Consider the following 25821-nt stretch of genomic DNA (forward strand, 5'->3'; position numbering starts at 1 on the left):
TAGGTCGGCCAATTAAGAGAACACATGGCTGTGGCTGATAGCGTACGATAGCTCGGCCAATCAAGAGAACACAAGGCCGTGGCTAAAAGCGTACGATAGCTCGGCTAATCAAGAGAACACATGGCCGTGGCTGATAGAGTACGATAGGTCGGCCAAGCAAGAGAAGACATGGCCGTGGCTGATAGCGTACGATAGCTCAGCCAATCAAGAGAACACATTGTCGTGGCTGATAGCGTACGATAGCTCGGCCAATGAAGAGAACACATGGCCGTGGCTGATAGCGTACGATAGCTCGGCCAATCAAGAGAACACCTGGCCGTGGCTGATAGCGTACGATAGCTCAGCCAATGAAGAGAACACATGGCCGTGACTGATAGCGTACGATAGCTCAGCCAATCAAGAGAAGACATGGCCGTGGCTGATAGCGTACGATAGTTCCGCCAATCAGATTACTTGGAATACTTGGATGAGTATAGGAGTAGAAATCATTTAATCAAATTTATCGCAAGATGGTAATTTTATTGCATAGAAATTCTAGGAAAAACTTTCGAGTAAATTGAATTAGTATCAGTGGGTCAAATGCTTTAAAGTTGCATCAGAACTGGCCTCACTTGGTAACATTACCAAACAGCTTGTCGTTTGCATTGCTCTAAGAATTTAAAATTCCATTTGTTTTTATATTATTTTTTTTAGAATTTAATTTTTAATTGGGTTAATTTATAATTAGCCGTGGTGACACCACATGATTTTTATAGCATGCGTCGAAATTTGTGTAATGACGAGGGATTATAGCGCAAATATCTTTCCGCCATTCTTGTTTATTAATCTTCCGAGAGACTTACTCAGGTATGCATCATAAACTTTTCAATTAAAACTACAGTAATAAAAGCCCTTGATGATCATACGAAGTGAATACCCGTATGGCTTTTAAACCTCGGTTAACTTTCCGGCGATAAAATAGGTTACTCGTCAAAAATAAGTTTTCCGAGGCAGATTTTGAATTTCTTCAGGTAAATTGACCTCTTCTAACCACGGCTATTAATGTAGAGTGTCCTTGGTTCCTTGGTAAAAGGGGATGTATAAAATAAATCATCATCGTTACCGTTAATCAGAATGACGAAGAGTCCTTTTTGCTCCTTACGGCCTCATTTACTTAAGAAGACGAATAATGTGTCTAAGACGCATAATTCGTCGAACATTAAGTGCGTCTAGATAAATACGAGACGCATTAAGTTTGTGCGTTTTTTTAAAAAATAAAGTTCATGTGAGAGCTGAGATTGTTGGTCGCTTAATTACAGATTGAATAGATTTTCAATTCAGTTGAGTTGGTTTGTTTTATTTTTCTCGTATTTAACAAGGAGAGTTATTCTTCTGAGAAGTATAAGTGTCTTTTTCTTGGGTTTTCCAGACTTATGACATTGTTGAGTTCACCTGACGTTTAATGCGTCCTATTTTCGTATTAACTAAACGCATTATTCGTCTAAAACCGTCTAAAACGCTTTATTCCCGGTCTCCTTAGGTAAATACGGCTAACATGCCTACCATTTTTTAAAAATGGTCAATTTAATCGCATGCATCACGTGTATCACGTGGGAGACAACAGCGGCAAATCGATCCGCTGAGCTGGCGACAGTCCATTTCCACCGGGACTGCCATGTTTCAAGCGGAATGGAGACGCAAAGCCGTAGAGAAACGAGAAGAACAAAAACGTCGCCTTGCAGCCCCTCGTCTACCGCCCACCTTCCCTTGCCCTCACTGCCCTCGCAAATTCTATGCAAGGATTGGCCTGCTAGGCCATCAAAGAAGAAGAGACAGTACTGTTAGGCGAAACTGATGCTAAGACACGAGCCAACGTCGAAGACGACGACCACGACTACGTATTTCTTGAAAATCGTATAGCCTTCGTAACAGTGGTTTCCTTTTCGAGAGCACAAGCAACTTGTAAACGAATAGGGCACGAAGCAAACAAGACAAAAAATTGGGGGGAGTGGGGTCTCGGGTTTAAATCTTCCTCCCTGCCGCTAGATGGACTTGTGTTCGGTGGTCCTGAAGTCAGCTTCTCCACGTCTTGTAATTAGCCAACTGTTATGGTCAGCCTCCAGCCAGATAGGATGTTAAACAAGTTTCAGTTCTATTTAAAATATTTGTTTCTTCAGGTATAGTATTCAATTAGCACAGCAGTGCTAAATACCATGGAACTGAGACAAAGTGATTCTATTCTTATCATGTGTTTCTTGAAAATCGTATAGCCTTCGTAACAGTGGTTTCCTTTTCGAGAGCACAAGCAGCTTGCGAACGATTGGGACACGAGGCGGAGAGAAAAAGTTATGAGGAATGAGTTAAGGGACAAAAGCACTCTATTCTGCCTCATCTTGTACTTTTTGTTCCGTTCTTTCACTCCTTCTTGTTGGTAGGGTCTCTCAGTCTCAGATTCCACGCGCCTCTTTCGTTCCAAGAGAGCAAGCGATTGCCTCGCTGACTTAACCTAACACAAAGTTATAAACATTAAACCCTTACACAGGGAAGTCCTTTATTTGAGTTAAACAGGACGTGCTGTTGGATAGCATGTTCGTGTTTTAGTAAATTCTGGAATGCGTGTGTTCAACGAAAACTGTCACCTTTAACCCTCTCGTTCCAGTTTAATCTCAACGTATGTGTCTTGGTATTTTTCCAATTTGTTTTTTTCTCAGACATAACAGCCCCAAAATAGAACATCTGGCAATGCTTTCACTCTACGCCAGCGGTGCATTTACCAAACTGCTTAAGCTGTGTTCATTATACTTATGAACAATGAATCCCTTCTTTACATTTCAATGCTGGAATATATATCTGATACATGTTAAGAAACAAACATTGACATTAGGGTTGAAAACATCCATAATCAATTAAGTCTTTACGGTAATATCAAAGCGTTTCGCTGCTAGTTATCTTTTAACAAAGTTCTTATCTCTGCTGAAAACACCGAAAAGCTAATTAGTGCATTTCTCGGTTCTGTACTTTATCTTTGAAATTCAGTTCAAAACACAAACGTGGTAATACTGTTTGAGAACTATTGTGAGAGATCATTGATTTCTGACAGAAGAGAAATTTTAACCATAGTGAACAATTCAGTCTTACCTGGTTTCTTTGAACTGACATTGTGTCCCAAACATCTTTTTTAAATTAGTTCTTATGACCATTACTTAATATACTCGCTGTTTGACGCTCTGGATGTTCTGCAATTCTCTCTAAGTCTTCTTGCTGACGCTGTCGCAGAAAATAGTAAAAGTGATCATATCAACCAGGTTAGAAATTTAAGTAATTGGTTCAAAATGTTCCGCTGAATAGTATTACTCCTTCATTAAACACAGTTAGTTAACGCATAAAAATTCCTGATTCTCAATATCATTTTTACACACCTTCCATTTGAAATAAGTACTCCATTCATGGCCAAATAAAAATAATTGTAAAATGCAACCTCGTTATGTAGAACAAACGATAAAATCTAAACTTCTCTTCTTTTACTTAACTCTCTAATTACGGAGTAGTCAAAGTCCCTCTGAAAGAAGGAGACAGGAGGTAACTCCGCATGCGTGTTGACAGCTAATGTTAGCGCAAGACTAAGCCTGCTGGTGGTTACGGTATTAGAGGCCTCTTTATGTCCTACCATGGCTTAAAATCTTCTTACCGGGTTATAACCTCTGTTTTAAGAAGTTGCGTCTTATCTACACTGACTGGCATTAACTTACATTCCATGACATTAGAAGACGCGTCTTAAAGGCTGAGCACATACCATCACGGAACCAGTTACGAAACGAGTTCATACCCCACAGACGTAAAGTTCTACTGTTCAGTTATAAAGTGTTGATATTTTTATCGCTTGAAGCATGGCACAGTTTGTGTATTTTGCTGCTTTGTTGGTGGTTTGTGGAACAGGGGACTCACTGGAAACCACTACCAGTCCTCAACAACAAAATACTGGCAATACTAAGGACTTATGCGAGGTACAAAGTTGAATATCAATTGCCTCTTGTAAGGAAAATCAATCTGTTGAATATGAGATGTAAAGATATTTTGCATGATTTCGACTATCTCTGATTTGAGGCAGCTCGGTTTCTGATTGAAAAATAAAAGGCGTATGTCTCTGGTTCCAAATCGAGGCTGATTACCGAAATAAGAAGTTAGACAAAGCGATATAAGAATGTTTGCTTTCTAAGTCATAGTAAATTCTCCCAAGGAATGTTAATGATGTCCGTGTTGCTCTCATTGAGAGTCGGCTTCACAAACAAACAAACCTTGTTATGCAAGAATTAGAGGAACATATTTGACCTGATTAAGAGAGGTGCAGGGTGACACTCAAGAATGTGACCGCTGTCTCTAAATTGAGGGGATTTGTTCTTGTCAAAGCAAATCTACAAGGTCACAATTCAAATGACAGACACGCTGACACTGAAATAACAAGTGAATGGTACCGCTGAAGCAGTAAGAGACAAAACTGCAGATTGGGTTTCATGCTGAAATTTATATGGACATATGTCAGGGACGGAAGAGTCTTCAGGGGCCCGATGAGGATGAGTGAGTGAGTGGGTGATATAAGGAACAATTTGCTCTCGTGTTGTTTAAGTTAAGAATTGTGCATGTTTTGCTTTCTTCTTAGAAATAACTCATATAAATTTCTTCAAAGATATATCTGTGTCGCTCCCAATAAGAGTCTGCTTCACAAACGAACAAACATCATTGTTATGTAAGAATTAGAGGAACATATTTGACCGATTAAGAAATAGATATCAAGTGACTATTGTCTCAAAATTGACAGGAGTTTTTCTCGTCAAAGCAGACCCACAAGGCCAAAAGTCTAATAACAGACACGAATGATATCGCGAAAGCAGTAAGAAACAAAAATGCAGATTGTTTTTCATGCCACGATATCTATCACATAAAAAACATTTTGTTCTCGTATTGTTTAAGTTTCACACTGTGTTTCTTAGTCCAATGAGTGCATTTTGTCTTCTTAGAAATACATATCTACCCATGGATTTCCGGGTATTCCAGGAGCCAACGGAATGCCGGGAATGCCTGGCATTCCAGGGCCGCAAGGACCGCAGGGAAGAGATGGAGTAAAAGGACAGACTGGCGACAAGGGATCACAAGGAATGCTGGGACAAAAGGGAGAGAAAGGAAATGAAGGGCCTCGTGGAAAAAGTGGACCGCCAGGAATAATGGGAATGGAAGGGGCGCGTGGAATGGTGGGAGATCAAGGAATAAAAGGCGATAAGGGAGAGAAAGGAGAACGCGTGACAAGTCCTTCTAGTGTAGTGCCACAAACCAACTGGAAACAATGTGTGTGGAAGGCTGATGATGATCAAGATAACGGTAAGATCAAGGTAAGAGAGAAATGTTCTGATTGGATTTGGTGTTTTGAGCAAAATTACTTTTATCGCCTAATGAAAGATAAAGGTCAGATTCAGAATTCCACTAGAAATTATTTGAATGGGAATCAAAATTATATTATCCCAAGCCTGAGTGTTTCGTAACGGATTGACGAAAGTGATATCAAATCTGTTAGATAATAAGAAATGAAGCTGTGATTTGCGTACTCGAGTACGGAGCATGTATTCTCATTTAGTTTTTTATTATTGCTTAGCAAGACCTAAGAAACTTGTAGCTCCACCTTACACGCCATTGGCTCCTTAGATCTGACATCTGGTTAAAGGGCATCGGGCCGAATCCCTTTGATGACTTAGAACTGAAGTATTTTTTCTCTGTAAATTCAGAGGGTCAAGGCTCTACATTATTCATATCGTCGGCGGCTTCTGTTATTTAGAGACTTCAATGGCATGGCGGTCGAATTAATGGGCATCACTTGTAGATGGTGTTTGCCTTGTTTTTGGTTTAGAGAGGAGAGGGACGAGAATTGATTGCATTCATTTGACACTTGGTAAGGACTCTGCGTTGATCTGAGTTTGAGGAAACTATAGCTATAGAGTGACAGAAATCTATTTTTTACCTTGACTTAGAAAGACGAATTTAAAATGAAGCTCCCTACTATTTCTCTACTTTGTATAAAACTTCACACTTTTGGAAAATCGCACGCGCGGACTGAATTTCGAGTTTCTTAAAGACCAGAAACCGTGAGTATTGTTCTTATACATAGTCCGGGTGACACGATAAAATGCTTAAACTAAACTCGGGGAAACGTATTGAATATCTCGGTTGGGGAGATTTCATGGTATTTATTTCGCGTAAGTCTTTAAGACTTTTTTATAGGCGCTATTTTACCGTGTTGCGATGATGGTGCCTGCACATGTCCAGCTGACGTCTGCTTAGTTTTGTCCTTCTCCTCCCCCCATGATTTATGCTCGAACATAGAAAATGATAACTGCAAAATAGTTTGAAAGAATTGTTACAATGGGTATTGTTCACCTATGAATCAGTGTAATAAATTAAACCAGAAATATGTGTTCCTGACAGTGAGCCGTGGGTAAAGCAGGAGCATGATCACTCTCTTCTAATCTAAACCTTGTATAAAATATAACCATAATGAATAAAGTAACGTTGGCCCTGCTGTTTAAGCTAACGAAATGCACTGCAGGGATTACTGACACTTTCACCCACGATACCAACAACTGATGATCTGTATTCATGATATAAATTATGTCATTGCACATGTGATATATTTGATTCAGTTATAAATATTAACCTGTTTTACTTTTCTTTGTTCCAGGACTGCTCGTTCAACAAGCTGCAGTCAGATACAGCGATCAAAGTCTCATTCCAGGGAAATATGAGAGTCTTTGGTTCTCAAAAGTGTAACCGGTGGTTCTTCAAGTTTAATGGTAATGAATGCAGCGGACCAATGACAATCGAAGCTGTTGTGTACAACTATTGGCCATCTGGGAATCCCAATCTGCTTCATCATCGATCATTTGAGGGATACTGTGAAAACATCCCACAGGGCACGGTTAGAGTGGAACTATGGGTAGGACAGTGTCCTGGCTATACTTTAGGTGACGCTAACACTGGATGGAAATCAGTGTCCCGGATAATGATTGAGGAAGTGTCTAGGTCCCATTCTTAATCAGTTCTCGCTGAGAAGATTATTTCAGTCAAACTGTTTTAGCGATAGTATTACCTAAAAGTAAGATCACAATTGACCGATACAAACAAAGTTCGTTCTTGGTCAACCCACCGATGCATTTGGCCTAAAGGAATTCGACTATTTCCATTTTTTTCTTACATAAACAGTGGGATAACAGATAGCCTGGTGAATATTATTCAATAAATCCAACTTTATTTGAAATCTTTGACGTTTGTGGATCAGTGGATTCCAGTAGTTGATTGCGTCTAATATCTCGTAGCATTAGACGAGCATTTGTTCATGTTTCAATCTCGTGGCTGGGGCGCAGCTATTTGCCTTTTCGCGGGACAACCACGGGGCTGCTAAGTTAGAGCGCCGCTAAGTAATACCTTCAAAGGACCCTCTAGTCAGCCACAACTCTATTTTTGTTCACATACTAGAGTTTGACTATTATAGTTTATTCGGAGCATGTCGAAACGACGGAAATTACTAAAGATAATTAAACATACTTTCAGAAACACAGCTTACAGTAGAACAATAAAATTTTGCTTCACCATGCAATGTCAATAATTTCGATGGCATCGAAACTGGCGGAGGCTGACTAGGGAATTTTCTTGACAGAAGGCACTAATTAACAACATCTTATTGCTTCTGCTTATGTTGCTTTTACTTACGCGTAAGTGAAAAACAGCTTTTAACCCATTCTTGTCCCAAGAGGCCGCGCTCCGTTTGGTCAACACCAAGAATCGCGACCTCTGGCCGAACCCGATTTTCTGAGCATGCACAGAAACAGCGGAAGTCCGCGTTTCACGAACTTCCCGTCAAATCTGGCAAATCTGATTCGCTAAGAATACGAAACAAATACTCTGTGCATGCTAAGAAAATCGGGTTTAACCAGAGGTCGCGATTCTTGGTGCTTACCAAACGGCTTGCCTTGAGCATGCGCAGGTAAAAGAACCTGGACTCCCTCTTCTCTCGCCTTGGTTCACCCTCCAGGGTGGGGAAAGGAGAGTTCCAGGACTGAACTAAGCAACAGTTGAAATAAGCAAACTAGTCATTCGGGAGTTTGGACTACATTGATACATCGATACATTGATACATTGATGCCATCATTGTATAGTTTTGTCACAAAGGAAATTGTTCTATCACTGACTCAAAATCAGTTTACTAAATTGGTATTTGCGCAGTGTACGATCATCATCAATAGTCTTTGAACGGTTTTAAAGTAGTTTGTGGGGCTAGTGAAATCGAGCAATAGCACCAACCACTTATAGAGGACTCGGAAATAAATTTGAATTTTGACCACTCGTAGAAATACATTGCCAGATTGCTTAGCTGAGCGGTGGCATGGCCGAAAGTTTTCTTAAGCGAATTTTTCCGATACTCCTTTCAGTTGTTTACGACTTAGTGTTTCAAAGGACCTAAAATGGGTACCTAGATTGATAGTTGAGTTAGAAAATTTAAAAATCGACAGATTTGGTATTCCAGAAAGAAACTGTTTTAATTTCAAAACGTACCGAGTAAGAGAGAGCAAACTGGGAACGAGCTTGCTCGTGCAAAATTATCCTCTGTGTTGCTTACGTCACAATAGCTTCGATATGCTTCACAACAGTGAAGAGCTGGTTCAAAATTTGTTTCTTTCCACCTTCTGCCGTCTGACAAAAAGGCCAACAAAGGCGCGTTTATTGAAGTTTGTCGACCTGCCTGCGAGCAGACCTGCTCAAGAGCCATTTTTTCGATCATTCTTTTTGTCAAGTTTCAGTTTAAACCAATATTTCTTTCGACATGGAGCAATTGACTTTATCTGATATATACATGGCCAAAATGAGAATTAAAAAGTTCTTTCAGACTACACCGTGTGAGGTAAGTTGTCTTCTGCTCTGCTTGCATCGGCAAATATTAGTTAACTAAACTTGACAATTTTGTGAATCAGCCAAGCCTAGAAAAAGTCTCTTTCGTTTATTTTGGGTTTTTTTTTTTTTGCACGAATTTTATGTGATAATTCCAAAAACCAGTTTCTTCTTCAATTTAGAAAGCTATCGTTATTTTCATTATTATGTCGTCTTTTCACTGGTGTATCGTCACTGCATCTGACCTAGGAGTTTAAAATAAATTCACCGTCATTTTTGAGGGATTCTCGGAAATCGCATCTGGACATTATGAAAAAAGCTAATAGGAAACGAAAATTTTTGTCGAAAACGCGAAATCGAAACAGGCGTGAGAGAGCATGCTCCTAATTGGTTAACAAACTGATTGTTTGGTCCGGACTGTTCGCTATTGGATGTTTGACTTTTTTAAACCAACAAGAATCCGCCCTGAAACGCTCCTCCACCCCACCCCCTTTCCCCATAACACTGAAACACAATTCAAGATTTTAACTACACTACCCCCTTACGTGTAAAGCAGGATTGTGTGACACTTCAGACATCTTCCATCACGTATCACCTTTGCTTTTACAGATAACTAGGTTTGGTGTTGATTATGGAATAGAAGTGTTTCTCAAGGAGGAGAATCGATCATCAACAGGGAGGTATTGTAGATCTGACTAACTTAAATTTTGAATTTCTTGACTGTGGTGCCAAGTATTTATCTTTATTAATTAACCTTCTTTCTATCCCCAGTTACTTTGACAGAGCAGTGCTAAACTCTCTTCTAACCTTACCCGAGGTAAGAGGTCTTCACCGATTTGCAGAGGCTGTGATTAATGGTTGATCTTAAATTGGTAGGAGGCTCAAAGCGTAGCAAGTACGTTTTTGTAAAATATCTTATCGCAGAAATTCTCGAAACATATTCAAATTTTCCGTTTTCAAAATATTGAAAACTATACTCAGAAAAATTGAATAGTTTAAGAAATCCGGCAAGACGGACTAAAAATGGATTCTGATTTCGCTTTTACACAAGGCACATATGACTTAATGATGGAACTTCATGTTTCATCTAACGCGTGAAAGGTCCCCCATTATCAAGTCGAACCGAGTCAGCTCCTGCAGCAATAAAGGTATTGCATGTGATAGTTGGATTTATCTGCAGTTTTGATTCTGTGGGCGTTCTGATTGGATGATTAAAAAGCCATGTTTTCTAAAGATGCTAAAACATAGAAAACCGTGTTTTATTGAATTGCACATGTGTTTCGCACATGCGGTTAATTTATCTCATATTATACAGCTTATACTACCATGAAACATTCCGGTTGTTTGACAACGCTTCAGAAATGTTGAAGTTATTCGTACATTCGCCGACATTCGCCTTAATCACAGTCCGCCATGTTGGATGCAACGTCACCATTTTTCGCATGAAAGCGAGGCCACGCAAGTTAAAACATCATGGCTGAGTCAGCGAGTGCTTCGATTTCTTCAGAGTTTTGGCTCCGCAATCTGGTGGACATACCATCGTTCACAAACGCCTTTATCGAAATTTAAAGAAATACCGACAACAATATTTACTTGTGACAGTGACAGTGTATATGGGCTCGGTGCAGTCTATAACAACAGGAGACGATGACAGTTCCGGTTGGACCTCCATAGAACTTTCCTCACCAGAAGCTTGGCCGAAAGTTGATGCTATAGATTAAAATGAAAAAGAGAAAAATACCTCTGACTGCTTTACGATTTTAACCAAGGAATGTTTAAAGAAATACTGGCAACAATATTTACCTGTGACAGTGACAGGGGACAATGGCATGCTTACATCAAAAAATCGCACTCGTGCACGCGGTGGTTCTCGCTTTTTCGGAGATTTTCTTTTCCTGGGTGATCTTGACCAGCAAAAAATACTCGGAACTGCATGCTTCTCCAGAACATGCTTCCCTGTTAAAGTTGTCTTAAAATCCGCTTCCTTAAAGTGTACAGAACATACTCTTGTGCTGTTTGTTATCTGTAGATGGACCAGATCATTATAACTAATGTAATTACATGTGCGCAACAATGACATCGATAACCTAACCAACTTACCTGGACACTTTTGCCCACGTCTCGCCGTATTTTGACAACCCACTGCTTTCAATTTCAAAACTCGGAAATTGGTGAAAGGTACGATTTGGAATTTTTTTAGCGCGATTATTTTGACATTGCGGCACGCAACGGTGATCTCTGTTGGGCATGATTGCAGATGATCGCCTTGTCTCCTCGATCGCCGGAAGTTGACCTTTTTTACGCGTGGCCTCGCATTGGTGTCAAAAGTACAGATAAAGGAGAATGGCTTTTTTTTCTGAATTTCCCACATAGTACATGCTCTCAAATTGCGACAGAATAATACGCGGCATTGCCTTCTGAACTTTTCACTTTTCCTCTCTTTTGTGAGCGGTGAGCCGTTCAGAAGGCCTCGACATCAAGGCGAGATTACTGTGCTCTGTCACCTCACGGCTGCTAAAGAAATAAAAATTTTTTTGAGCCTACGAGAACTTTTTTTATGCTCACAGGATCAGCGGCGGCGTGGTGTCATCACAGCTTCAGAATGCAGGACCTTCATACGAGCCCTTTTCTGTTATGGCCCTAAACTGGGCGTACCAGTGACCCTTGTAGTTCCATATGGAAGTGCAATTCACAGGCAAATGTGGAGTCAACCTGGTAAAATCATTGTGAGCTGTGGAAAAGATATCAATGAGGTAATTGAAGTCAAACCTATCAACGAAATTGAAATAAACCTATTCAATCAGTTTAGACTGTAACTGAAGAGAAGATGGGGTTAAGGAGTTAATCCCCTGTGTTGGCCTTATTCGTGAGGTAATACCTATCGGCTCTCGACTTAAGAAATCACAGGGTGGCAGAGGGGGGTCTAGAAATAGCCAATCCTGTGACACGGATGTTACTCGCGTGGACAGCCAAAGAGGCGTTACACTCAGCAACAACAACAACAACAACTTTATTATGACTCGCATATTTACAATTTTACAGAAATATATACACATTAAGTTAAAAAAGCTTGACAATAGTAACAGCGCGAACCCGCAGATAGCCTGGGCTAATCTAGACGGGCCACATCTATATTTATATTAGACCATTAATACATAAATAAGATTGTTATGCAACTACTTATAGAAGGATTTACGAAACCGTTTTACACAAGTACATTTACATATTTTGATTGATACTAGGAGCTATGATTTACTAGAGATAAACTAAACTATGGGTTGAAATTAATCAGGAACTAAATTTAAGTTACTCAAATTAGTAACTTACTTAAATTGGTAACTTACTTTAAGTTACTAATTTAAGATACTCAATAAAGTATCATCCACGAAAACATTTACTCAACGCGCGTGGTAACTGGATACCAAAAGAATTAGCTTGGAAAAAGGCCTGTATGGCCTTTAAGTTTATGAAAAGTAGACTTAAAATATCTGAATTGTCCACTAAATAGATGTTGATTTCCCGTCTTAAACTGATTTTAAGGACAGTCACACGGTACACATTTTGTGCAATGTCTAAAATTGCATCGTGAGTCCATATCGTTGCATGCAACATTTCACACTATATTCTAAGTTATAGTGTAACCTGCTAGACAGCCTTACCTTAGTCAAACGCTCAAGAGGCGAGCTTCAATGAGCAGGAGAGATGAAAGCTAAGTACAGTGATGGAGTACATAGAGTCAGGGTTGGCTGTCTCAGCGGTCAAACGCATTGCACACGCACAGTTCTCGGTTAAACTGCGTCTCTTAAAACTCTCAAAGGTTTGAAATCTTCCGTTCTCAAATCAAAAGTTAAGACAGGCACTTAATATTTACAAAGAAAATCAGAATTCTTATCCGCCTTTATTACCTTCTTTCAATTTGGCTTACCACTCCCCTTTTTGAAACTTTTTCTTTGGAAAGTTTTCTACATTTTGCTTCACCCTCTTACAAACTTCGAGGCAACCGAGACCGGAAGTCGCGATGAATTTTTTGCTTTCAACCACCGTGAAGGCTTGGTCGTACGGGGCAATGTTTGATTAGTGTTGTGTAGCTTGCAAAACCGCAATAATAAGACTTATTATTATTATTATTTTAGGTGTAAAATAATCATGATATCGTAGATCAATAATTTTAAATAAATGTGATGCAAGGACAACTACCTTCTTTAATTCAGGCAAAAAGATGCGCTGAAGAATTTGCTAAAGCTGTGAGACTTGAATTTATAGACAGGTACGTGGTTAATGAACACCTGCATTTAAACATCAAAATAGTAATTCTCGTTACTACCTCCATTTATTTCTTTCGATGTTAGTTATGAGAATTTTGCGGTGCATCAATGTAGCATGATATAGCCAAAATCATGGCTTTCATTGTAACAAAGTTGAAAGGAAAATTTGATGTTGATTTGGTAGTTGATCTAGAGACACGATTAATCGCTAACTGGTAGATCATATTCATATTTCTGCTTGTTTATCGTAGTGACCACAGTCATACCATGCTGGCTGGCCTGGGTACCCTGGGGTTCGAAATCCTGGAGCAGTGCGATTGCCACTTAGACTCTGTTGTCGTGCCTGCTAGTGACAAAACTCTTCTGAAAGCCCTAAGATATTCTATAAAGAGTATTTTCCCTCATATCAAGATCATAGTAAGTGACGTTAATCGTGATTTCAGTAGACCTGGAGATTTTGTAGGTTAACTCTCATTGTCTTCTGACGTCGTTAATATTTTAACATAGGTTGCTCAAGTCACAGACAAAGAACTTACAAGAGGTTAGATATTGACAGTTTATCTCAGTCGGCTTTTCACGTAATATACCAAACACGAAATACCGTGTTTGACCATATTTCCAAACACCGAGACGAGAGTTGAAAATACGACGCGCAGCGGAGTATCTTTGACAAACTTTGGGTAGTTTAGAAATGTGGTCAAACACTGTCTTCACTGTTTGATATATCTTCTCAGTCGAAACTAAAACTAAGGAGAAAACGGAGAAATAAAATCGTAAAAAGTCAATGATTTTTAAACACCGTCACGTTCTTGATTTCCTGTGTTTAATCAATTATAGGGAAAACCATATCTTGAAGGCTGTAATGTTCAGCCGGCTTTAAAATAATAAGCCACAGCGTGGTTGATTGATGTAGAAATCGAACTCGAAACAAAACCTGTAGCAACCGAAAAGCGCGGGAAAAAAACGCGAGAGGTCTTGGGTTTGTACTAGCTTGAGAATGTGGCATTAACTTGGTGACCATATGAAAGAGCTCAGCAAATGCCGATAAGAGAGCAGAAAGAAAACAAGTTTCAGTTTCATTTGTGTCATCTTCTATTCTGTTTGAAAAGAACAGAAAGCGACACAACATATACGAAGTCAAAGCATTGTCTCCTAAATAAAAAGATTAGTAAGGAAACATGATCTTATTCTAAAGTTTGCAGTTTTGCGGACCTTAGTGACATATCAGATGGAGTGTTACAAGTCAGGTGAGTTTCACAGCCTCTTTATTCGTTGTCAAACTGATATAAGAATATCAAAGTTTCTCGTTAAACAAAAAGAATGACTAGTTCTAAGTACTTAACTAGTCATTGAGGCCAATGAAAAAAATTAGATGCATGGCAATGCAACTTTGGACTGCTATAATCTGTGTTCGCTTCCCCTCGAACGCGTATATCTGTAGGCACGACACGCGGAGAACCCGCGGAGTATCTTGACCTTCACATCCAGAAAGCCAGGTGATAAAATAGAGCTAAGATGTTTGTCTCTAACCAGGTTTATAAACTGGTATCAGTAATTAATTGGGTGACTTGACAAATTCTGAGAATTTATAGACAAGTATCCTAATCTTATGGCAGCAACAGCACCTTTTGACCCTTCAAGCTAATTATCCGGCGGCAATTCAGCCCTCTCGTCCAGTGTGCAGATTTGACCACACCCTTTCTTCGTGGTTTTAAACCGCTGCAGACGAAAGTCGACAAGTTTCAAATTTCCGCGCAATTTGTCTAAAGGCTATTTTTTTTCCGGACAGTTAACATTAAAAACCGGACTCTAATACTGTTTACTGTTTGTCAGTTACTCGGAATTCCACGCCGAGCTTTCATAATATTGTCAGAATTCTTTTCCTTCAACAGCAACGCCGACCTTTCACGAGCAGTTCTTCGAGTCATGGAAGAGAAAGGTATACTACTTAGCAAAATGGGTGTTTCAGGATTGGCGGCTATCATGACTGGCCATGGGAATCGTTCTCATCTAACAAACAAGAGGTAAGTAGCTGCTCAGCAAAAGAAGTTGAGATAAACTGATTTTTTGCACCTGCAAAGAATTACATGGACAGGTTAGGCTGTGTGTTTTTGAATACGATCGTAGCAGATTATACTTCCGTGTAATCGCAACTTCGTGCTTTCATCGATAGCGACATGTATTATATATCCCGAGAGCCTTTGCCTCATTTCGTTGACCAGTAGAAACGAAGGCTCTGGTAACACGATTACACCTCTTAATCATGCATAACGCCATAAGCTGACTTAAGAATCATTTGTAGGACGCCTCGATTACCGTAGTTTAAAAAAATAGAACCGTCTCGATAATTTTCACGATAATTTTCAAACGATGCCTTTTTTTAGTTAAACTTCATGTTACCTTCCTCTTTTGATTAATTTTGACTGTTTTATTTCTATTTTTACATTTACATTTTTCAACTTTTGCAGAGTGGTGGTGGTATCCACCGAGTGCCTTGTTCCCTGTCTACTTCAAATAGAACAGCTGATAAATCAAGGCTAGTTAACGCGTGTTTCGTGAGCCGACTTTGCGTCAAACCTCTCTTGTAGAAGCTGGGAGGAAAAATGTGTTTCTTTCCATTACAGGAGCAACCGGTACTCTAGTAGCGCATTACCGTCTTACAAAATATCTCCGTCCATCCGTTAAGAATATCTTGAATGGGGAAATAAAAGCCCTAGCTGGCTCCAAATTGGGCTGGATTCTGCTTGACAGCGGGCGAAGCGATAACATACGTACGCACCTGGGTACCTATAGAGATCTGAAAAAAAAAACCATGCAGTTTATATATTTATTGGCAAAAAGTGTCTTTAGTGATTAAATAAGTACGTTTGAGAAAGTTCTTATTACGTTACTGTGATTTTACAATGAAAACTTTGCGGATAAAAAACGCTATTCAACTGGCTGTCGTTCAAAACCCAACTGACTTATCGACTGCGTTTTACGCTGACAATAACAAAACGTTAATGAAAACAACAATATAAAGTAGTTCAAAATACACCAATCACAACTGACACAGCTGTTGCCTTTTTGAGACCTCGATCCCAGGCTGTCTCTCCTTTGCCCCCATCAGGGTCGACAAGGGAGGCAAAAGAGATAAAGCCTGGGACCGAGGTTGCTTGGAGTGTTTTTCTCGGGGAGATCCGCAAACGTATTTCACAAAACTCTCGATAACACCATCCCCAGCTCTATCTGGAATAGCAACCTCGATCCCAGGCCCTCTCTCCTTTGTCGAGGTTTCTGGAATACGCCTTACGTAGCCTGTGAGGAGATTTCCTCCTTGCAAATTCTTCATATACATAATCATGTGATGTAGACATTGACAATGTGGTTTCGGCATTTGCCCGTCTGAAGGGGTGACCGTAAACACCTTATAAACTTATCTTAAACCCATTATCAATTATTCCAAAGGTTGACATGGAAAGAGCATAAGATACTAAAATTCTCAATGAAACTGTCCTCTGAAAATCGTGGGAAATGGGATTTTCGAGCCCCTGAAATAAATTTCCCCCCTCCCCTAAACGACTTGCCCCTTTAGGCGTTCAAGTAATTTTCTCTTCGTTGCATCCTCCACGAAAAATGCACGCTACACCCTTACGGTTACTATGTGACTGTTTTGGTTTTCCGTTGAAAGAGCTCTGTACTTGTTCAGTAAAGGCCTTGTAACCGTTTTCCATTCATCAGTGCAAACATACAGTCTCTCCAGTCAATTTGCCAATTGAAAACTAAATGAATGCATAATGGATTTTTTTGAGCTTTTTTCTCGCCCTGTACCCTGCGGGACAGAGACTCCCTTCTTTCTCTGCTCGGTGAGAGACAAGAGGGAACCTCTGAACAGAGGTTTCGCTCGTCTATCACCGACCAGAAAGAGAAGGCAATCTCTGTCTCGCGGGTATTGTCCTTGGCGTTGGGTGTAAGTTCTCCCGTTCTTGAAACCCTTTTGATTCACGTTTTCAACGATATCCACGTGGACCACGTGCTTACATGTTTATGCTGTCAGTTCACCTGAGTCGGTTCACTGATTAAGGCAGCGTCCACAAAACGCCGGAGAAATTTAAAACGCAGCTTCATTGCTACGATTAGTCTACCGTCCACACTAATCCGTCACAAAAACGGAGCTATACGAAAACGATCTTAAAACCAGAGGAATTTGAAAACGCCGGCTTAAGTTTCGTTTTCGTGTGAACGTAAAACATTTTGAAAACGGAGCTTTTCGAAAACGATGGCGTCATGATAATCACGTGATTTCCCTGACCGAGTTTTCCTCAAACACAAATCCAAAATGACCGGTGATTGTTGCGTTTTTAAATTCCTCCGGCGTAGTGTGGATGGAAAACATTTGATGCATTTTCAGAGTGAAACCTCCGTTTTCAAATTCCTACGGCGTAGTGTGGACGGAAAACATTTGAGGCATTTTCAGAGTGAAACCTCAGTTTTCAAATTCCTCCGGCGTTGTGTGAACGGAAAACATTTGATGCATTTTCAGAGTGAAACCTCCGTTTTCAGATTCCTCCAGCATGGTGTGGACGAGGCCTGGGAAACTCTCTTACTTCTTTACAATTCAATTATAATACATAAAGCCCAACTAAGTAATGGTCTCTAGATCTTAAAAAAGAGAAATAAACATAAAGGACTGACAGTTACTGAGGCCTCAGTTTTACAAAATCTTCTTTCTGCTTGTTGAATTATTACTGCTTTTACAAATATGTCAACTTCTTTAAAATTCATAAAATGTTTCAAAATATTCCTTTCCTGAAACTAGTGCATATTGCAAAACGTTCATCGCATTTCTCTTTACTTTATACCTGCTATATTTGGTTTATGTCTATTTGCTTACTATCTATTATTCATTTATCTATTTAAATTATTCTTCTACTTTATGTTGAATAGCAACGGTTTCTGGTAATTTCAAAGTAAGAACAAATGGAAAAAATTATAGTTAATGACTAATTATGTCACATTTCTGATAGGTCACGGGAAAAAAAAGTCAAATTTATACAAAAAGTGATGAGATAAACAATTATAGTCAATGTTGCACTAATTATGATACTTGCAAAAAGTTTTGAACATTAAAATTTCAGACATTTTATTCCAGATGTTTAATTTTCAGAGACAATTTTTTATCTCATTTCAGACAAGTTTCAGACAAAAATTTTGGACACTGTGATGAAAAATAGCTACAGTAAATTTTTGCCTAGAAAACACGAATTAGACTGAAAATAGAAATCTGTGAAAATGATATTTTTACTGCACTCTCAAGGTTTTAGAGATACACCAAAGAAAATATATACAAATCCAACAATTTGTTGCAGACCTCAAGCAGTGTGCTAAATTTCTATACTGTACGGCAAATATTTTGGACACTTGAAAATTTTGGATCTGTATTTTTCTTTCTCAGACATCGTTTTTGTCCAACATTAAAATTGTCCAAATTTTTTTTTGGCAAGCACTGTAATATCAATTTTTTTTTCAGATGATAGCAAACCCAACATGGTCCTTTCACTACTAACACTACTGGATTTAGCATCTTGAGCAATTGTGCAGTAATTTTCTGATGATGTCAAATTCAAAGTTGGTTACTTAAACATAAATGATCCATTTTGTCTTCGCCAACTGACCTTCACATGACATGCAGAAACTAATAAGATCATATAGTGCAGACAAATGTACTACGTCCTCTCAGACTAGTAAGCACTCATGTTTGAGCTTGCTTGTGATTAATGTTTATCACAAAACAGTCTCAGATTAGCTGTGGTTTCCTTGGAAAGAGAGTAGAATTTTTGATTATTTGGCTTTCTCTGTGAGCAGGTAAGATGAACCAAATCCTACCTTCCTTAGCAGAATAGATTTGGCCATCTTGTCCTCTCAACATTTCTGCTACATCATAACAAATCCTTTTTTGACCAAGTTAGTTCAGTTAGATGACAAGATAATTGCCTCATTCTTCAAACTTGGTCAATTTACTTATTTTAATAAGTCACCCCATGAGGAGTAACAGGCCAACAATACCAGCATTTGATGAAGGACAATTCTAAATGTTCAAGCTCACACTTAACTTAACATTTTACTTAGTCTGTATCTTGAACGGGGACTCCCATGTGAAAAGGTTGGAGATGCTCATCAAAAAATTTGAATTAAACCCTAAGGAGACTGATCTGGGTGTGTTTGAGCTTTATTGGATCCCTAAAAGACCCTTTGTTGCAAAAAAAAAAAAATAGTCACCATGGTACACCCTAAGTTAGATAAAAATCTGCGATTTACACCCATAAGTGAGATGCTGAGCATCCCCAACCTTATCTAAGGGAGTTCCCCAGGATCTGTCTTCCTTTGTCATCACAGCTCCTTATAAACATTATAGACTTCGTAATCATCAACCATGGCCATATGTAAGTGCTTCTGAATAAACTTGACAAGGCTCAGTGGTGAATTTTGTTGATTCCAAAATTGAATCACTCTTCCAGCTCTGCTAACGAGGTACTTGCCAAAGTTCCACTGCGGCTCCATTCTCACGCTCTCATACAGGTACTTGTACACAGGGTGGGCATCTTCACCAACTACTTTGATTTTGGAAAAGACAGGGAAATTCACGTCGTATTTGTTTTTGACAAATCGTGCGATGCCACTGTTTCTCAAAGGCTCCTGTTTGCCAAACTGGTTGCAGGGGAATGCAAGGACACTGAAATCTTCGTCGTAGAATTTGGACTGCAGCTCAACCAGCTCTCTGTAATGCTGATCTGTGTAGCCGCACTCACTGGCAACGTTCACAATGAGCAAGACCTGGGAGATTGGGTATAAAATACAAAATACAGAAGTATGGTAAATATTTATCAGCTAGACTTCAACGGGTGGTAAATGGTCCTTCAAATAGCAATACTGTCTCACAGAATTTTAGTTAAATTTCTCGAGTCAACATGCAGGTCGTCTCATTTTGACTCTCTCGCACACCTGAGGCTTCGTGTCAGCTACATTTTACAGTGATCAAAGCCTGACTCAGTGGAAAGACATGCAGGCTACATCAGATAATATTTCCTTCCAAACAAAGGGGTTCTGTGCAGAAAGCTGTGCAACGTGGCACGAAACATCGCAATAGTTCCATGCGTGACTATGAATACAAACAACCATTGTAACGCAACTAACTCACGTTCGAGTGAACGCTTGAAGCTGCTTTTCGACTCTCTTCTCTCTCAGTTTTGAATGGTGATAAGGGAAATTAACAGCATACAACAGTGAAATACCCTACCAACTTAAATTTACTGCACTTTCTAGCTACAAAATTACGTGGTTGTCTGGAAACAGCGTGCATGACTAAATTGTCATTTCTTCGTAATACTGAACTCTCACCTTTCCTTTAAAGACACTCATTGGAACACTGTTTCCTTGCAAATCGTTAACAGTCAAAGAGTATAAATCCGTAGATTCGTTAAATTTCACCCCAAAGCCAAGGAACAGAATAAAAAATATACCGAAGTTACAGAGATCCATTTTGCTGGAATTTTCGTGAAACTGGGCAGTTTGGGAGGGAGGGTAGGCCCGAGTCAGCTGTTGCCACGACAACGGCAAAAGATCAGCTGTTTTTCAGTTGTCAAGACAATAGCCAATCATAAGAAGTGTTATTATAATTGTCCAATCAGAACTCGTTTTACAACATCGAGGCGAAATTAGCGCTTCTTTTCAAAATCTTTTTGAGTCTGCTTTACAGAAGCGATAATCGCACGAATTCTTTGATGAGAGGGAAATTTATTCCACGATTTTAAAGAGAATATGTCACAATTCAGCTTTCATACGGAAGTGAATGATCTCCTGAGACTCGATGCCCCGATCAACAAAGGACCAGCTCCTCGATGGCAAAGAAAATCAACAGAACGCCGTTCTTCCAGCGCTACTTCGTCCACGCCGCTTCGTAACTCTTCGAGACTAAACTCGAGCAAGACTCCATCGAAGACACCGAAATCTCTGAAGAAAACGCCTGGAAAGCCAAAGACACCATCTGAGGACAGATTTATTCCTAACCGAAGTGCCATGAATTTTGAAGCGAACTATCACAAAATGGTTTCAGCTGATCTCGAGAACGAAGAAAACGAGTGTGCTAGTCCCTCGAAAGCCGAGTTCAAGAAGAACATGGCAGAGAATCTTGTAGGAAATGAGGCAAATGCCAGGATTCTTGCGTTCAAGAACAAAGCGCCAGCACCAAGAGAAGGTATCTCGCTATCTGTAGAGTAAATTGTCATCCAGATTCGATACAAATGATCGATAGTTTATCCTGTGTGAAGTGTAAATGATGAGATCGTGATTCAGACGCGAAATTCTTTTCATTCCCGTTTGATTCACACCTCTTTTAAACTTTGGTCTTTCAAATTGACTATACTCGCCAGTTTTTCCTTCGTTTAGATATAAAATAAGAGATGTTCATCATAAAGCCCTGCTGGTTTTCCATCTGATCGTTGTTCTTGCAGGACACTTGAATGATCTACGCGTGCTGTACAGCCAAAATAAGACTCCGTCCACATCCACAAAGAAGAACGCGAGACATATTCCACAAGTTCCTGAGAGAATATTAGATGCACCTGATCTGATTGACGATTACTGTAAGTTTGCTAAAAATTCCTGTAATACAGTCTACATATAGCTTTAGTTTGGTGGTTTTGTAAACCAATGCCGTGTTGTAAGTCAAGGTCAAACTCGGTCTGACCAAGGCCAGGGTCACCAACATGTTGCTTGTGGCGTTCACGTTACCATGTGGTGCAAAATATTTGGAATAACCTTTATGTAGTGCTTTACATCCAAGATTTGTCAACCAAGTTTGATAAAGTCAATAAAGATTTTTTTTTTTAATCTTGTAAATCTTCGATCTCAATCTCATGTTTTGCTCGTATGCTTTTTGTTGGCTTTTCCAAGCCAATCAAGTGCCAATAACCTCACGTGGGATTTGGTACGTGAAAGCGTTGATTTCTCCCGTTCACTGGGACAAGCTTGGTTTCCAGTTGTCTCTACTGCGAAGAGGACAAAATTCGTCAACTTGAAAAAAATTATTGAGAGGAAAAATTTCTTTGAGTTTTTTCACCAACTAATGTAAAATTTTGAAAACATTATCAAACATGTGCTCTCAAACATGCGTTGTCTATTCCTATTTTGTTATAAAACAGAGTAAATTATTCAATTCCACTATATGCTTTCACAGCGTTGTAATGGGACATTCCATTTTTATCCGCACCGCCCCTATGGAAGGGCAGATTCCGACACCCTAGTTTTTTGTTGTCGGAACCTTTGAGGTTTGCATCCGAGGGGTTCAAAATTTTGTCGGCTTCTTTGAAAAAATATTCTGACAGGCCCTGTGTCAGAGGTTGCCTTCCATAGGGGGTGTGCGGATGAAAAATGGAATGTTCCAATATTATTTTCATCAGACAATGCTTTTCCTTTAAACCAAACCCACATCCAGGTTTTTCTCAATTCAGTGACGATCAGCGAAAGTGTTTGACACTTCACTGGTCGAGTTGCTTGTTAATTATGTTAAGGGTCATGTTTTACTTTTTTAGATCTAAATCTCTTAGACTGGAGCTGTAACAATCATTTGGCAGTAGCCCTAGGTGGCTTTGTGTACCTTTGGAATGCAGCCTCAGGTGATATTGTACAGCTCTGTCAAACTGTGACACCTGACTGTTATGTTGGAGCTGTGTCTTGGATCAAGGAAGGAAATTTTCTTGCCTTAGGAGACAGTAATGGAGTTGTACAGGTAAATATTATCCTTTTGATTGTTGCAGGAATTTGAACTTCCATGAATTTGCACCACCTGAGGAGTTTTCAACTTCCTGCCTTGTCAGGACAAACATACACACACTGATTACTTAAAAGGGAGTGTGGGTTTTAATTTTCAACTTTAATGCAAACTGTTGTCGCTTTGGATCCAAGGCTCTTTCACTAGGATGTTCTTTAAGGCACAGCCTTGGAGAAAAACCAGATTGTATTAACTTACTTTACAGTTGTGGGATGTAGAGGCACAGAAGCGTGTACGAAGCATGTCAGGTCATTCAGCTAGGGTTGGATGCCTGTCGTGGAACTCATACATACTCTCAAGGTGAGAAACAGTATTTTCTTTTCTTAGTTAGTTTCCTAAATTATTGTTATATGTAAGGTTCTTAGAATTTGGTTCATGAGGTTCACCAGATAGGTGGTATCTTGTATAGCCCTGCCCCTAACTCTTTTCTAGGTGGGTTATGATCACCAATGTGGAAGAGAACATAGTACTGTGTATTGCAAAGCTGTTGATTTGTTGTTTCATTATTCCACACAAAATATTATTGAAACAAATTTGTGGTCTACAAATTTTATGACTGCACATATCCATGCCGGACATGTGATAACACATTTCTTAGCTAATCATATGCACAAATAAGATGCTAATCAGGTTAATGTAACATAACAACAGTACTGTCTGATGGCTAACATGTCTTTTATTCCTCGCTTTGTTACCAGCGGGAGTAGAAGTGGTGCCATTCACCATCATGATGTCCGTGTGGCAAACCACCATGTTGCAACTCTGGCCAGACACACCCAAGAGGTGTGTGGATTGAAGTGGTCTCCTGATGGCAAATATCTTGCCAGTGGGGGAAATGATAACCTGCTGATGATCTGGGACGCTGGTGTGAACACGGCCAATAACACCAATACCCCTGTCTTCACCTTCAATCAACACCAGGCAGCTGTCAAGGTGTGTAATAATTTCTTTACCGCCTGACTTTTTTGCTTCCATAACCAAGACACCTTCACTTAGTTGATTTACTAGGTAGGTACATGTACATATAAGTCAATCTCCACTAGTGTTGTGGCCTTAAAACCTGCTAGCCTGTTTTTTTTCTAGACATGCAGATCTATGTCTCAGTAGTAATGAGCACTTCTCCTACAGTTGCCCCCCTCCCACTCTAGAATTCAGTCCGGTGCCTTGGCAAAGTTTTCATTTGATGTTAAGTTGTGCCATCTTTAATTCTCAGGCACTGGATTGGTGTCCTTTTCAACGCAACATACTTGCTAGTGGTGGAGGAACAGCTGATCGCCACATTAGATTTTGGAATGTTGGCTCTGGAAATTGTTTAAGTAGCATTGACACTCATTCACAGGTAAATTATTAATAAAATAACTGAAATACCATTATTTGCATCTAAGCCTGAGTATGTACTAATCAAACTGTAGGGGGCTTTTGTTTCCAATGTAGACCAAGGGTGACAGTTTTTTTCAGTGAGGTGTGAAAATGTTTTCTAGACATGATACTATAAGAATAGACCAAAATCTAAATCAAACGTTTCTCAAAGAAGTTCTTGTTTGAAGGTTCTCCTGCATATAAAGTGTATTAAAAACAAGCCTGCTTACAATAAATCAAACAATACCTTACAACTAAGCAACAAAGTTCCGTTGAAATCCTTGTCATGACATTTAGTAATTTTAAACTACAATGCTACACTAATATGTGACCACATAAGCATAAATAATTGAATAAATAACAGTAATGTTGCATATTACCTAGACATGAATTATTTCTAATTTATTGTTTTACTGAGGGACTGACATTCCTTTGTAATGAAACCTTCAGGTGTGCTCTATTTTGTGGTCAAAAGAATACAAAGAACTTGTGTCCAGTCATGGTTACGCACAAAACCAACTAACAGTGTGGAAGTATCCATCAATGGTTAAAGTGACAGAACTGACTGGTCACTCTTGCCGTGTCCTTCATATGGCCATGAGTCCAGATGGACAGACAGTTGTCTCTGCTGCAGCAGATGAGACTCTTAGAATATGGAAGTGTTTTGCTACCGATCCTGCAAAGAAAAAATCCAAACCAAATGCCCCAAGCAGTTCATTAGTGCGTCTAGGTATACGTTAATTTTTAGGTAAACAGGGGAATAAAAAGTAATTATATAAATTTTAGTGGCAATCTACACATAGGCCACTTGGTTTTTCTACAAAAAATTGAGTTTTAACTGACATGGAACGTTACTAGTAAGGTTATTACATATTATAAAAGTTCTGTCAGTGTGATATAAACACCTAAATCATGGGCATCCACTGTTTAGCTGGAAGAAAAACATTGATAGTCACTCATACATTGAGTGATCAAGTCAAATTTATTCTAGCAAGGGTATCAAAATCTTGTAGAGTAAAAGAGAGCAGTGAATTTCTCAAATGTATTTTTCTCCATGGAGTGCAAGTATGCATTATGACTACCCTCCTTCAAAGTTGCACAACTGAAACTAATGAGTCAGTGTAGGACAAATATTTTGAAAACTTAAGACTTAGTATTAGGACTGTTGTCATGAAAATATTGAAACACTTAGAATAGGACACTGTAAATGTGTTTTATTAGTTTTCCGGAACATAAGTTTCTATATAAAGTCCTCTTTAACTGTTGCAAAATAATACATCATGCAGGTACAAGAGAAATGTGGTTATTATAAGCTTACTATAATTTTAGGTCATATTATTGTTAATACCTGTTAAGTTTGGCAAATAGGAACAAATAAATTATTATAAGCAAGGATATTCTAAATCCTTTTTGTACATTACTAAAAATTGAATATTTTAGTATTACAATTAATTTTTGAACAGTTGATTACATTTGCCATAA

At 39.2% G+C, this 25821-nt stretch overlaps 4 protein-coding genes across 4 annotated transcripts; 3 read left to right on the top strand and 1 right to left on the bottom strand.

Moving 5' to 3' along the window:
* Positions 1–3434: 3434 nt before the first annotated feature.
* On the top strand, positions 3435–8178 carry LOC145467613 (uncharacterized). Its single transcript, XM_081451190.1, has 3 exons — positions 3435–3983; positions 4995–5363; positions 6704–8178. The coding sequence occupies exons 1-3, from the start codon at positions 3867–3869 to the stop codon at positions 7055–7057; spliced, it is 840 nt and encodes a 279-aa protein (XP_081307316.1). The 5' UTR covers positions 3435–3866; the 3' UTR covers positions 7058–8178.
* A 127-nt stretch (positions 8179–8305) lies between these two features.
* On the top strand, positions 8306–13702 carry LOC145468045 (L-threonine dehydratase catabolic TdcB-like). Its single transcript, XM_081451704.1, has 6 exons — positions 8306–8920; positions 9517–9587; positions 9679–9724; positions 11475–11660; positions 13119–13174; positions 13424–13702. Exons 1-6 carry the CDS (start codon positions 8843–8845, stop codon positions 13638–13640), a joined length of 654 nt encoding a protein of 217 aa, XP_081307830.1. The 5' UTR covers positions 8306–8842; the 3' UTR covers positions 13641–13702.
* Positions 13703–16935: 3233 nt separating this feature from the next.
* Positions 16936–20693, bottom strand: LOC145467449 (uncharacterized). The gene is made up of 2 exons (XM_081451003.1): positions 20550–20693; positions 16936–19985 (listed from the first exon to the last, which is right to left on the bottom strand). The coding sequence occupies exons 1-2, from the start codon at positions 20688–20690 to the stop codon at positions 19542–19544; spliced, it is 585 nt and encodes a 194-aa protein (XP_081307129.1). The 5' UTR covers positions 20691–20693; the 3' UTR covers positions 16936–19541.
* Positions 20694–20963: 270 nt separating this feature from the next.
* Positions 20964–25080, top strand: LOC145467363 (cell division cycle protein 20 homolog). Its single transcript, XM_081450913.1, has 7 exons — positions 20964–21405; positions 21662–21793; positions 22742–22938; positions 23186–23280; positions 23679–23913; positions 24194–24319; positions 24790–25080. Exons 1-7 carry the CDS (start codon positions 20970–20972, stop codon positions 25078–25080), a joined length of 1512 nt encoding a protein of 503 aa, XP_081307039.1. The 5' UTR covers positions 20964–20969.
* The last annotated feature ends 741 nt before the right edge of the window (positions 25081–25821 follow it).

Source organism: Orbicella franksi, chromosome 14, assembly GCF_964199315.1.
Source record: "Orbicella franksi chromosome 14, jaOrbFran1.1, whole genome shotgun sequence".
Lineage (NCBI taxonomy): Eukaryota > Metazoa > Cnidaria > Anthozoa > Scleractinia > Merulinidae > Orbicella > Orbicella franksi.

Excerpts from the sequence above, each read along its gene's own strand:
- LOC145467613 (XM_081451190.1), top strand. The coding sequence starts at position 3,867 with ATGGCACAGTTTGTGTATTTTGCTGCTTTGTTGGTGGTTTGTGGAACA. Across the intron at positions 3,984-4,994 it reads ATACTAAGGACTTATGCGAG|AAATACATATCTACCCATGG; the intron begins GTACAAAGTTGA and ends TTGTCTTCTTAG. Across the intron at positions 5,364-6,703 it reads AAGATAACGGTAAGATCAAG|GACTGCTCGTTCAACAAGCT; the intron begins GTAAGAGAGAAA and ends TCTTTGTTCCAG.
- LOC145467363 (XM_081450913.1), top strand. The coding sequence starts at position 20,970 with ATGTCACAATTCAGCTTTCATACGGAAGTGAATGATCTCCTGAGACTC. Across the intron at positions 23,914-24,193 it reads AACACCAGGCAGCTGTCAAG|GCACTGGATTGGTGTCCTTT; the intron begins GTGTGTAATAAT and ends TTTAATTCTCAG. Across the intron at positions 24,320-24,789 it reads GCATTGACACTCATTCACAG|GTGTGCTCTATTTTGTGGTC; the intron begins GTAAATTATTAA and ends TGAAACCTTCAG.
- LOC145467449 (XM_081451003.1), bottom strand. The coding sequence starts at position 20,690 with ATGGATCTCTGTAACTTCGGTATATTTTTTATTCTGTTCCTTGGCTTT. Across the intron at positions 19,986-20,549 it reads TGAGTGTCTTTAAAGGAAAG|GTCTTGCTCATTGTGAACGT; the intron begins GTGAGAGTTCAG and ends CCAATCTCCCAG.
- LOC145468045 (XM_081451704.1), top strand. The coding sequence starts at position 8,843 with ATGGAGCAATTGACTTTATCTGATATATACATGGCCAAAATGAGAATT. Across the intron at positions 9,588-9,678 it reads AATCGATCATCAACAGGGAG|TTACTTTGACAGAGCAGTGC; the intron begins GTATTGTAGATC and ends TTCTATCCCCAG. Across the intron at positions 11,661-13,118 it reads GTGGAAAAGATATCAATGAG|GCAAAAAGATGCGCTGAAGA; the intron begins GTAATTGAAGTC and ends TCTTTAATTCAG.